Source organism: Pimephales promelas, chromosome 10 (genome assembly GCF_988280905.1).
Source record: "Pimephales promelas chromosome 10, fPimPro1.hap1.1, whole genome shotgun sequence".
NCBI classification, from domain to species: Eukaryota; Metazoa; Chordata; class Actinopteri; order Cypriniformes; family Leuciscidae; genus Pimephales; species Pimephales promelas.
The window spans coordinates 28,410,137-28,423,135 of NC_142778.1; the positions used below are offsets into that span (position 1 = coordinate 28,410,137).

At 37.0% G+C, this 12,999-nt stretch overlaps 1 protein-coding gene across 2 annotated transcripts; it reads right to left on the reverse strand.

The window, feature by feature from the left end:
* Positions 1-3,284: 3,284 nt before the first annotated feature.
* On the reverse strand, positions 3,285-12,594 carry psme3ip1 (proteasome activator subunit 3 interacting protein 1). Of its 2 annotated transcripts, XM_089116413.1 has the most exons (9): positions 12,524-12,594; positions 10,913-10,978; positions 10,709-10,831; positions 9,627-9,725; positions 8,999-9,121; positions 5,802-5,940; positions 5,400-5,473; positions 3,975-4,127; positions 3,285-3,663 (listed from the first exon to the last, which is right to left on the reverse strand). In XM_089116413.1, exons 3-9 carry the CDS (start codon positions 10,821-10,823, stop codon positions 3,659-3,661), a joined length of 708 nt encoding a protein of 235 aa, XP_088972539.1. In that variant the 5' UTR covers positions 10,824-10,831; positions 10,913-10,978; positions 12,524-12,594; the 3' UTR covers positions 3,285-3,658. The 2 variants fall into 2 exon arrangements, with proteins under 2 accessions (XP_088972539.1, XP_088972538.1); XM_089116412.1 differs by lacking the exon at positions 3,285-3,663 and having other exon boundaries at positions 3,737-4,127.
* Positions 12,595-12,999: the final 405 nt, after the last annotated feature.

The window sequence follows — 12,999 nt, forward strand, 5'->3', positions numbered from 1 at the left end:
GACACTATATACTGTATATGTAACGTTAGTGACACTATTATATGAATAATAGGTATATTGCAGTTGTTCCCGGTCTCCGTGTATCCCTGAAAAGTTTAGATGTTTTTATTTCGATGCAGCGCGGACGCGCTTGGAAAAAAACGAGCTTTCGTGTCGCACCAAATGTCGTTACATTTGAAATAACCAATAGGCGCGCAAGAGACGCGACATTAGCAGGCCCTATGATGTTATTGTTTTGTCACAAACGCGCTCTATGGCCCCAGTAACAAATGAGCGGAGCAAGAGGTAAACTCTGTAGCCTTGCTAATGAATCAGATTTTTTTTTTGACCTTGTGCTATTACTTTCACCTTATTGTAATGCACAGCTGCACTACTTCCTGAACTTAAGCCAGCTCCTTGGCTTGTACCCAACTAAAACAACAATTTTTCTGGGACACAAACACACTTGGAATATGTTTCCGTAGGTTTTGGACAGTTAGAGGAGACAGAGAAAAACATTTACAAACAAATCTTAAAATATTAAACCATTATTCATTTTAAACATATCAAGTTCCCACCTCAAAAAAGGTGTCAAAGGGTCTCTCGAGATCAAGGGTCAGCAGGTTCCCCAGCAGCGGCAGAGGTTGGGTCCCGGTGGCTTTGCCCTCTTTCTGCGATCTGGATCCAGAGGAAAGCAAATACAAAACCAGAAGCAACAGCAAAGCGCCCAGTAATGTTCCTGTGCTGAGAAACTGCTGAAGTGTCTCGATTACAGCCATTTTCTCTCTAAGCTTCACTGTAATGAATTGCTGTAAAAATTGCAGCAATATTTTATACCAGCTGGCTGTTTTCTAATAATACAGCATTTTGCTATAAACGGCAATGCATTCTGTGGTCGCGTGGCGGTTTGATTCAAAATACAGAATATTGCTGTAAATTTCAAATCGACACAGAGCAGAGGCATTGTGATCTTCAACGGTCGTGTCGTCGACTTTCGGATAGCGGCATGCCCTTATGAAAGAAAAATATATTTACCAACATATTACTTGAAATATATTGTAATATATTATTTTCCTTTCTATTTTCCAATATTGAAATACATGGAGTAATACATTGAAATATATTGGAAAATATACAAATGATTGCTGCTTTCAATATATTGAAATATATGGTAGGCCTAAATGAATATATAATAGGCCTATATATAATTGAAATATATGTACATATATTGTTTATATCGAAATGTACATATATTGTATATCAATATTGAGAAGTCACACTTGGGGTGTTCGGGTCTAAATGGACCCAAAGGGCAGGATTCATATTTAAAAAAAAAAAAAATCATATTTTTTTTTTTTACTTGTTTTTTTAAATAATTTTTTTCTTTTCTTTTTTGGTGTTTTGAGATAATTTTATGATTTATAATTAATATTTATGCAATAATTATGACCCATTTTTTCCCATTGAACATAATAGAATTTTTTTATTTATTTATTTATTTTTTATCAAAGCTGTATTACATTTTAGAGTGAAGCCTAGGCCTCATGAAAGCAATTTTTGAAAAAAGATAGATGTCATCTGGTAGACACACTGAGCATTTTTATCACGCAATAGCACATTTTTACCACTATAGTGGATTTGTGGATACAGTACAGCTCTCTGTAGAAAGGCTTGGGGATTCTAGTGATTTTTGCAAATACCAATTGTTTTTCAGGTTGTTGATTTTTAAAATATAAAAACAGATTCTCAAAGACTATTTTTGTCTTGTTTTTTGTTTGTTTGGTTGTTTTAGATGGTAATTTGAAGTTTATTATACAATCAAATCTGAACATTGCATTGGAAAGAGAACAAATGGAAAGCATTTTGTTACCCAATGTTTAATTCTTATTCTAACTTAATAAAAATGCAATTCTTTCAGTCATAACATATATTTAAATTATTTGCATACTATTTACATAGGCCAATCTATGAACAGTAACTCAAAATTGGCACAGGTGCTGCATTAGGCCTGGAGGTTACTAGGGTAGAACTCCATCCTTTGATCTAATCTCTCTCTCTGTGTGTGTATGCCTGTTTTGCACTCTTGATGTTTTAGAGATTCACCCCTTCACCATTGAGTCATTTTTTCTGCATTCTGGCTGATTTGTATATTGTATGCACAAAAAAACTGTTTTCATATTTTTGACAATTTCCCATTCATTTCCAATGGGGGTAATTTGGACCCGAATGTCCTGAGTGTGATAAAAAAAAAAATACAACCACTTAGACTATTCAAATAGACTATTCTATTTGAACAGTCTATGTTTTCATATTGAATAATCTGTGTTTTCATATTTTTTACAATTTCCCATTCATTTCCTATGGGGGTCCATTTGAACCCAAAGGTCCTGAGTGTGACTATTTTTTTACAACCACTTAGACTGTTCACATCCTGTCCCCAATTTTTGTGTGTGTTCACATACCTAATACCATAAAAGTCACCTAGTTTCGTAACATTCCGATGAAGCTGTGATTTTAAAAAATTCAAAACAGATTTATGTAATCTGAATTTATGAGTGTGAAAGTGTATAAAAGTGTGTGTGATTGAGTGTTTGTGGCTGTTTTGCACTCTTTGTGTTTTATAGATTCACCCCTTCACTGTTGTGTGCTTTTTTTATGGATTGTGTCTGATTTGTAGATTGTACGCACCAAAAAACTCTGTTTTTTCACATTTCCTATGGGGGTCCATTTGGACCCGAACACCCCAAGTGTGACTATTTTTTTTACAACCACTTACTTAGACTGTTCACATCCTGTCCCCAATTTTTTGGAGTGTTCATATACCAAATACCAACAAAGTCACCAAATTTCGGACCATTCCGAAGAAGCTGTGATTTTTAACACTTTTTTATTTGAATGCTTCGGGTCCATTTGGGCCGAACAACCCCAGAGGGTTAAGCATTGTTTTTGGTTACTGCAGCTTATTAAAAATCTTCATTAACACTTTTTAACTCTATTAAGGCCGATTAACGTTAATATTAAAAAGGTTACTTTTACTAAAGTAAAAATTTAAAACACTAAATTAATAGTTAACACGAAATTAACCTTTACCCTCAAAAAGCATTTCAAGCGGGGAGTAATTCTCCACAATTAACTGTAAAAATCCATTCAAGTCTGGCTCAATTCTCATATGGAAATTTTTCACAATCCATTAATTTTCCCTCACTGAATATTCAGTTTCACTCAGACACTCACATTATCACAGAACTAAAATGGGTCGTGAAAGCGGTTTTATGTTGATAAGAAAAAAGCGAAAAAAGCCCAAAAACGTGAGAAACACATTTATTTTTCATTCTGTTATCACTGGTTATTTCCCAGTGAACAGTCAAACACAGATTTCATGTCCTTATAGGGCACATTTCTTGAAAATTCCAGCATTCTTAACATTGCAGCATTTTGTCTTAAAAAGAAAAAAGGAAACATCAAACAAATATAAAATTCAACCAGGACTTTTAAACATCTTCAAAGCAGCCCATAATATTGTCCTGCGATGGTCAAAGTTTTGGACTAAATGTTTCATGTCTTCTTGATCCACAGCTGTCAGTCAGTCAGTCAGTGTCCCCTTGTCCACTAGAGCTCTGCAGAAACCGCAAGGGTGGGTAGATGGGAAGGTGCGTCACCAGGTTAAGCTGCCAGGGGTTTAAACTGTATAGAACGTAATATGAGGAGGATGGGGGAAGTGTCATGTTTTGAAAGCACAAGACATCAACAACCACAGTAGAAGTTAACATTACAGCCTTTAATGAACATCAAGCAAGTGTACTAAACAGCCTTATCCAAGAGCTGAAATAACGGATACCTAGAGCTAAATCTTTTTAGTCGATCTAGCTAAATCGCGAGGGGGCGGCACCCAAGCCTAGGCCAGCACAGGTGATAGTGAGTGAGTGTGTTCTGTCAGTGTGTCTATCTGAAGAGCCTGTGGCGATTTATGGGAGAGCCAATCTCAATCTCGCTACCTTCGCTGTCGCTGCTGGACTCAGAATCACTGCTGCCGGAGTAAGCGCCGAGCCCTGGCAGGATGCCCACGCATACAGCGGCGGAGGGCAGGTGGAGAACACCCGAGCGGGGCACGTCCACGCCAGGGGATTTGGGCTCCACCGCCTCTTGCTCTGAGAACACAAAACAATACACGCACATAGAGCGCACGCATTCTCTGATGCATTTGACTTCTGACATGGCAGGTTAATATGGGAAGGTGAATCAATACGATGTTTCTCTCGATTTCTAGCAGGAAATATTACAAAATGTTTACATTAACATTATTTAAAGAAATATTCAAACTCTGTCAAATGCCACAGGATTTTTTGTCAGTTGGAAAGAAAAAAAAAGTGTTGACAAATGCACTTACAATAATTGTCTATTGTTAAATATTATTACAATTTAAAATTTTAATTTTAAATTTATTCATGTGATGGTAAAGCTAAATTTTCAGCATCATTACCCCTGTTTTCACATGATCCTTCAGTAATCATTTTAATATGCTGATTTGGTGCTCAAGAAAAAATTCGGTAACACTTTAGTTTACTGTATTTAACTAGTTGCTTAACATGAATATTATTGGATATTGGCTGTTTATAAAGCACAAATGAATGCCTTATTCTGCATTACTATATTCTACATCCCTTAATCCTATCCATTACCTAAACTTCACAACTACCTTACTATAAGCAGTAATCAGTAGTTTATTCCAGTAGCACATCATTGCAGTACACGAGATCCAGAGGGCGGAGTTGGATCCAGATCTAAGGGGTGGAGATGGGTAGGATTAGGGGTGGGGTTAGGGATCAGTGGGTGGAGATGGTTAGGTTTAGGTATATGTAAGGTGGGAGGAGTTCAACTCCTCCCCCTGGATTCGTGTTCTGCAGTGAGGACCATCTCGTTTATTGAGGCAAAAGTCTCAGTTAATAGTGAGAAAAAGTGCGAACAACTTTTCTTATTATTATCACTGTTGAAAACAGTTTCAGTGCTAAACATTTATGTGAAAAAAAAAAATATGAAAAAAAAAATTCAGAATTCTTTAAAAAATAATAATAGAATGTATATAATTTTTTGTAACAATTTAAGTCTCTACTGTCACTTTTGAACAATTTAATGCATCATTGCTGAATAAAAGTGTAATTTCTTAAAAACTGACCCAAAACTAGTGTTCAGTAATGTACAAGTTTTTTTTTTAAACAAAATTAGTCATCAAAATTATTTTCTGCCATAAAACACAGCACTGTCTTAAGTTTAAGGTATTAAACTTCAAAAACATTTTTTAAAATACTTAAAAAAAAAAAAAAACTTTAAGGCAATTAAAATAGTTACAGATCCAATAATGATCTGAAAATCACTTTACATAATTACATTAAGTGAAGGCAGCATTATACTACAATGCTCACCTGTCTGACTGCCATTGCCGGCTACCGTCTCCTCTACTTTCTGCTTTTTAATCCCTTCTGAGGACTGAGATGAGCTGAACAAAGACAAAAATGAATCACAAATCATTATACATTAAGAATATGCAGTCTTTTTTCTACATCTTTAAAATACATCAATGCTCGATTTCACTAAAATGCATGTTTGAGCTATTTAAACTGAAAGCAACTTACACTGACATATCTTAAAATGTCAGTGCCATTGTTTTGTCTCAAGATACACACTACTTATGTTTTTTTTCTAAGGCAGTTTTTTATAAAAACTACTTAAATGTTCTAATTGAAATAAGGCCTAGTCCAGGCTTAATACGAGCCCTGCCAGTGAAACCAGGCCTAAATATAATAAGTGAATAGATGTTGAGGTACCTGCGTCGTTTCACTGCCCCAGCCAGCAGGTGGGCCTGAGACAGGTGACTGGTTCTGTGGGTCTCTGAGGGTTTGGTGCCCGCCTTTTTCTCTGGCTCCTTCTTCTGGCCCTCGGTGGCTGCCAGCTTCTGCATAGCGCTGTGAGGTTCACTAGTTAAGGAAAAATCACTGCATGCACTTAGGTGTAATTAAACTGAGAAAACTTCACAGCAACATGACAGCCATACTTTCCGACCCTGCTGTTGTGGTAAGCCACTTGACGAGTGCAGTTTTTTCTTTTATACTGAAATGTTCTCAAAAACCTAAATGAACTTCTTAGAGAGCTCCACTTTAACAGCGCACAAACATAACTAAACCCACAGACAGATGAGGAAGCTAGGATAAAGAGGGCAAATGCTCAAAAAAAGTCACCACAGAAGCTACCACGGATATCAAACCTACTTCCTTTTTTCGTTTAGTGCATACAGATGGCCTAAAAAGTTGACACACTTACAGGTAAGAGAATTTGGTGCCTCCACGGGAGGCAAATTTAGTAGAATTAGGGCACATTACTGTTATTCTACAGATCATGGTTCTCAGTAGTGCTTTTAGATGCAGTTATCAACCCCAGAGAAAGGTTTCAGTTGCCACGACAACGCATCCTCCAACCTTCTATCTACAGGCATACCTGATTGGCAGAAGAGAAAATCTGATCGTATTAGATGTTACATGATGAGAAATCAGTTGTATGTTATATATGATTTGGATAAAAGCATGACCTTTGATTTCGATAGTTTAATACCGACACAAAACATGATTCAGCCCTGCATAGGATTCAATTATTCAAACCAATTTCCATTTTCATTCAAAGAAACAGATCAAATGAGTCAATTGTTCGGGAGTCATTGTACGTATGTACCCTCAAAAAAAGGTTGAGCCTTTTTTCAAGATTTACGCATTTGAATTAATAGTAAATTTCCATCTAATTGAATTGAATAATCATTACATATTATTCATATTATGATAAGAATTTTTGATTAGTAAAAAAAACTAGATCTTAATAAAACACTTTGTATAAATTTTAATGGAACAAGGGAATGGACCACTTAGTTTACGTGATTTTTAATCAAAAAAATTTAAATAAAAATGAAAATGTGTTTAAATTTAAGTTTTACTAAATGTTTTTGGAACCTGTATACCTCAAGATTTGAGAGTTCAGGGTATATGTGACGGAAGATAATCTTCATTTCTGAAATACGCTGTCGGCGCTTAAGAGATAAAGCAGCGCGCTGTGGCATTAAACTACTGGATGTGGGAAACTGAAAAAAAAAAAACGACTTGACTTTTTTACGTAAACATGTGCTAGATGGCCATCTTTGACCTTAGCACCAGTTCACCAAAGATTATGACAATTAAAGGTGCAGTAAGTGATTTCTGAGAAACACTTGATATTCGAGGTTGAGACCCAAACAAACACACCCTACCGTATACAGTATACCATGCTTGGGCTTGTTAAATTTGGGCGAATTCTGATTGGCTGTCATTGTTTTTACCGTTCATCAGTTGAAAAAATCGTTCTGAAATTGGTTCCAACTTTGATTCTTCTTTGGCCTTAGTGTGAACCCTATTCCCATAGAATCAAACGATTATTAAAACTTTATAGTTATTGTCCTGTGTGAATGGCAATTTAGAACGATTTTTTTATTAGAACGAAAAAAATATACAATTCTTTTTGTAACATTGCAGTATTTGTTGAAGTCGGCGGCGGCGCATATCGGCCGCAAAGGGGGGGCTCGCGAACACCCTTCTGAAACCTAAAATGATAAATGGGACACCGCCGCGACCCTAGGGTCTCATAGACTTAACAAACAGGCGCACACACCAGCCACAAGACTGAAAGGGCCATTTGGGACAGGACCATGATGTGTTTACTGGCACGAGGGCAGGACAACCTTTTGGATTTAATCAATTCCTGTTAGACAATATCAAGTCCCACCATACATTTTTTTCTTGTTTGAGAAGACCTTGGATATGTGTCACAATAGGAAAGTGCTGACTTTAAAGAGCTTGACAATTTTAAGTGTAAGACTATATAACTTCAGCACAGGCTCAAAATAAGCAGACAGTTATCGTGTGTTTGTGTGGAAAGACGCTAATATAGTTTTCATTCTTAGAGTGAATAGGTCTTTACAACCAGTGGCAACTTTGCTTAAAAAAAGTGGGTGGGACAGGAGTGTGTGAGTGTGTATTTGAAAATATCAGAAATTCATTTCAATAGTACATTGAGCTTATTTTATTATGATATGTGATAGTTTCATCCAATACATTGCTAGTCTCAAGAGTATTTACATTAGTGAATAATACGTAGATCCGCACTGAACATTTGTGTGTGAATGCACGGGTGGTAGACTTTTTGTTAAGCATATCGTGCTAGAGTTTCTACGTTTTTTAAGCGCCTTGAGCAATAGATTGAAGCGCTTGTCAGTGTGAAGAGTGTGCAGGAGCGCCTAAAGAGCACTGTTCCCTTAAAGCTGCATCATGCACTCAGTTTGCACCAGATCACATCTTATTTTACACAAACGAACGAATTGCTAATCAACTGGAGAGGTTTCTTTTGTATAAATTACATCCGTGCCACTAGATGTTTGAAAAAGTGGTGGGAACAATATCAGCGTTGGCAAAAAGTGGTGAAAATTACGCTTGTTTATGGCGCATTTCCCTACTTTTTCAGCGTCTTGTCTAATTTTAGATGCCTTGTCAAGTTAAAGAAGTTTGATTTCAGTCCCTGTGACCATTCCGTATGAATTTTGAAAAGCATTTATATTGCTTTATCAAGTAAAAGTTCTTTATGTGAAAGGTTTTGGATGACAAGGTATAGTCCAAAACGTCCATCTGTAAAACAAACTTAACTGCTTGAAACTGAACACACGGAGACAGTCTGTTTTCCAAACCTCGAAGCCATTTGCCAAGCCAGCATGATTTGCTGTCAGTGCGTCAGGTTCCTCTTGGGGCCGACTTGTTTGAGAACATGCACACTAACAAGGTACAAGAACTCTTTTTTTTACTTTTCACCAGCCAGCCATCATTGCGCTTGACAGCTGAAGCTTCTACCATCAGCTTAACGAAGGTGAACATAGAGACAGACTCAGGCAGAAAGCAAAACTCCCTGTCAATTTTTTTCAAGAGCGCATGACAGTACTTTAAGGTGCAAAAGGATATCCTGTATTCTTTTATCTCTTTGGCTTCTTCATCCCGTCTGTGTTTCTCTATTAGAGACTGTTGCCGAGAGACTTCGTCGAGAAAGCTGGATTCGTCTTCATCCAGGCCTTTAACCATGTTCTCTGTGGAGAAACAAAACAATAGAACGAAAAAGACTTCATGAATATTAGATTTTTTCTCAATCATGAACAGTTCTATTGTCTGTAAATATGACCACCGTGCTAGTAGAACACCCTTGGATATCAACGGCAATAGGAGCAGCAATGGTCGCTAGGGAGACCGAGAGTGGGTTTGTCACCAGGGATACGGAGATAAAGACGAGATGCTAAGATCATGCCAGTCTTCTATCAGCACCCGCAAGAACAGACCTGCTCTTGATCTCCATCACTCCCATCTGTTCACACTCATAGACACCCACCGACATGCTCAAACACACACCAGCGCATGTGTATGCAAGGACACGTATGTTTTTGCACAAACGGTGATGGATAAACCCCAAAATGAGGTCAAATATAGATGGGAGAGGCAAGCCACCTGAGACCGTGTGATGTGTGTAATCTGAAAGATCGGTTTTTGACAGAAATAAACGGATGATGTTTATGGCAGGAAAGCAGCGTTAGCGCTTACTGAATTTGAACTGCTCCTCATATTCTTCCTGTTTCTTGTCTTTCTGCTCTTGTAGCCTTTCGAAGAGAGATCGAGGGTCGTATGCCTCCTCAGGGGCCTCTGTGGCGCAGTGAGAATGAACAGTCAAAACTTGCAAATGCACGTGAGAGAATTAATACCTATCACTAAAGGAGTAGTTCACTTTCAAATAAAACTTTCCTGATAATTTACTCACCCTCATGTCATCCAAGATGTCCATGTCTTTCATTCTTTAGTCGAAAAGAAATTAAGGTTTTTGAGGAAAGCATTCCAGGATTTTTCTCCATATAATGGACTTCAATGGCAACCAACGGTTTGAAGGCCCAAACGTCAGCCTGAATGCAGCTTCAAAGGCTCGACACGATCCCAGTCGAAAAATAAGTCTTATCTAGTAAAACGATTGGTCATTTTCAAATGCTTTTTATTTTTTTTATTGACCTTTTAACCACAGATGCCCATCTTGAACTACCTCTGAGATGCATTACATCATCACGTTGGAAAGGTCAGTTGGAAATACAGACCCAGTGCTTACAAGTTTGGAGTAGGAGGACCGTTCAAAGTTATTGTATGTTGAATGACACACATTTATATATATTTGTGTCAGTTTATTGTTTAAAATGGTTTAAACGTGTGCATATCCTGGATGTCAAGCGCAACCTTTTCAACGTGATGACATAATGTGCGGCACATCTCAGACAGAGAGAGTACAAGACGGGCATTTGTGGGCATCATTTTTTTTTTTAATTAAGAAAATGACCAATCGTTTCGCTAGATAAGGCCCTTATTTTTCGACTGGGATCATGTCGAGCCTTTGAAGCTGCATTGAGGCTGACATTTGGACCTTCAAACCGTTGGTTCCCATTGAAGTCCATTATATGGAGAAAAATCCTGGAAATGTTTTCCTCAAAAACCTTAATTTCTTTTTGACTGAAGAAAGAAAGACATGGACATCTTGGATGACATGGGGTGAGTAAATTATCAGGACATTTTTATTTGAAAGTGAACTACTTCTTTAAGCCTCATGTTAATTTGTGTGATTGATGCTGACAAAGTGAACATCTCACCCTCCGGGTCATCTGGCTTGCGGACCTTCTCCCATTCTTCCTGTCTTTTTTTCCTTATCTCATCTAGTTCAGATTCTGACACAAACTTTCGGCTGAGGTCCACACCATCTGCCATGGCAGAACCTACACAACACATGCAGACATTTGAGTTATTTATGTATTTATCACCACATTTATCAATATATTTAATCCATCAAATCTCACCAAAATGCTGTTTATTTAATCAGGATAAAAACTGTAGGGAGTTCATGAAGTCATCAGCAGGAGAATCTGTGCAGAGATACATAGATGGAGAATAAGAATTTGTGATCATCGTTGCCCACATTATAAATGTATGCAGAACTAATGCATTTAAATATTCATTTGAAATTTGAAGCACAATATAATTTATGCTCCGGGTCTATTAAAGTCTATCTTACAAGCTTGGAATGACATGAGGGTGAGTCATTAATGACACAAGTTTCATTTTTGGGTGAACTAACCCATTAAAGGTGCTATATGTAACTTTCTTCTAAAATGAATCCTTTTTTATTGCCTGTGTGTGAAGGGGTTGTAATCACACATTACAATGATCCACTTGTCAGGTTTTGCTATTAACTCTGAAGGCCAGTGTTCCTATTTCTATGTGAAGTCTCCGGGTCGGATTTTCTGCGAAATCCATCGGATGTGACGCTTTTTATAAACAGTCTATGTGATGACATTGCAGCGTACGACATGGAGTGAGTCTGACAACACCCCAAAACGACCTGGCTTCAGCACAACACAAATGCCACAGAAATATAAAAACAAAACAAAAAAATTGTCTGGTGAAGTTCGTCAGGCCAAACGTGAATCGGATCGACTTAGGACGAAAACACGGACCAACATCGGCAGAGCGTTTGAATAATGGAGAGACCTCCGCAATTTTTATTGTGATAAATTACAAGTTTTCAGATATGCAGAAATAATGGTAAACTAATAAAATAGCAAGGTAAACTACAACATATATGAGACATGAAATGTGATGCTTTCTCCGGTGTGTTGAAAGTCTCAGTGTAGCCGGGTACTGAGTGCTCACTCTTGTGTTTGAGCAAGAGCACGAGCGCTCTTTCAAAAATTGGTTGCAATCTGAAACATCACCTTTAAATGGATTTTGGATTGTGCACGAAAAGGTAAACACTGCCCCCTAGTGCTAGATTTGAACACTGAATTTACTAAATTCCATATTCCACACGTACCTATTTTTTAGATTTTCTGCTATTTAAACGATTTAAAGTGCTGGTATATGATATGATAGCCTGTATATGCATACATGGTCATACGTAAATGGTCAAAAAAATTTTTTACTCTATTACCAATCTTAAAAATTAATCTAACTCAAACCAAGGCTTATAAACACTTCCACTATCAGCGTGGATTTGTGCATGATAAAAAAAACATCACGTATCAGGTAGTATTGTGATAACAATAAACATCAAAACAAAATAAAAACAACACATATGAAGTTGATGCAATTTGGGTTAGAAAAGTCAGTGAATTCGTTCGGTTACTTTAATTTTGAACACATTCAAGGAATACTGCAGTATTATTTTAATAAGACAGCACCGCAGCTTCAGGGCCTAATATTGATCTGAAGTCGAGCGTGCAAGGTTTTGATCGCACTCACGAACTTAACTGGATCAGCAAGCAGTGATAGTTACACAGCTATTCGTTTAACACACATTATATAACGCTAAAGTTGGTTTGTTGTACACGGTAGACAAATAATGACCGAAGTCAAAGAAGAGACAAGGAATAAATAATTATTTTAAGAAGGAAATGGTATCAGATATTTACCTAGTCCGGTTTTGTGTCCTGGTAAAAGCATCCCCTCAGAAACAATTGCTAAGGGCACGTAGTTCCTACGCAGGAACAACATGGGAAATGTAGTTTTCATGGGAAAGTTTTGCTTTTAGAGAATCAATTGTCGTATTATTATTATTATTATTATTATTATTATTTATTTAAGTGTACATAATTTTAAACAGTTAAAAGTACAACTAATTTAATTTTACTTTGAACTTTTTTTTAATAAATGGGAACTGAATGCTTTAAATGTTATACATATGTTTAAACCTGTTAATTTTATGAAAATTACAGTTTTTACAGTTGTCTAATTTGGTTTTGCCTGTCCAATTAATCAACACAGTAGAGAAAAGCAAAGGTGTTAGTATTGTACAGTAGATGCCAGTAAGTACCGTTTTTGAGATTGCAGATTGTTGTTTCTTTGTGTTGAACCAGCTTGTATGTATACGTTTGAGTAGCAACATATC

What these genes read in the sequence shown, in the direction of transcription:
- psme3ip1 (XM_089116412.1), bottom strand. Translation starts at nt 10,823, where the DNA reads ATGGCAGATGGTGTGGACCTCAGCCGAAAGTTTGTGTCAGAATCTGAA. An exon ending in CAAGCCAGATGACCCGGAGG is followed by an intron (nt 9,726 to 10,708) that starts GTGAGATGTTCA and finishes ACTGCGCCACAG; the next exon opens with AGGCCCCTGAGGAGGCATAC. An exon ending in GGGGCAGTGAAACGACGCAG is followed by an intron (nt 5,474 to 5,801) that starts GTACCTCAACAT and finishes GTCTTTGTTCAG; the next exon opens with CTCATCTCAGTCCTCAGAAG.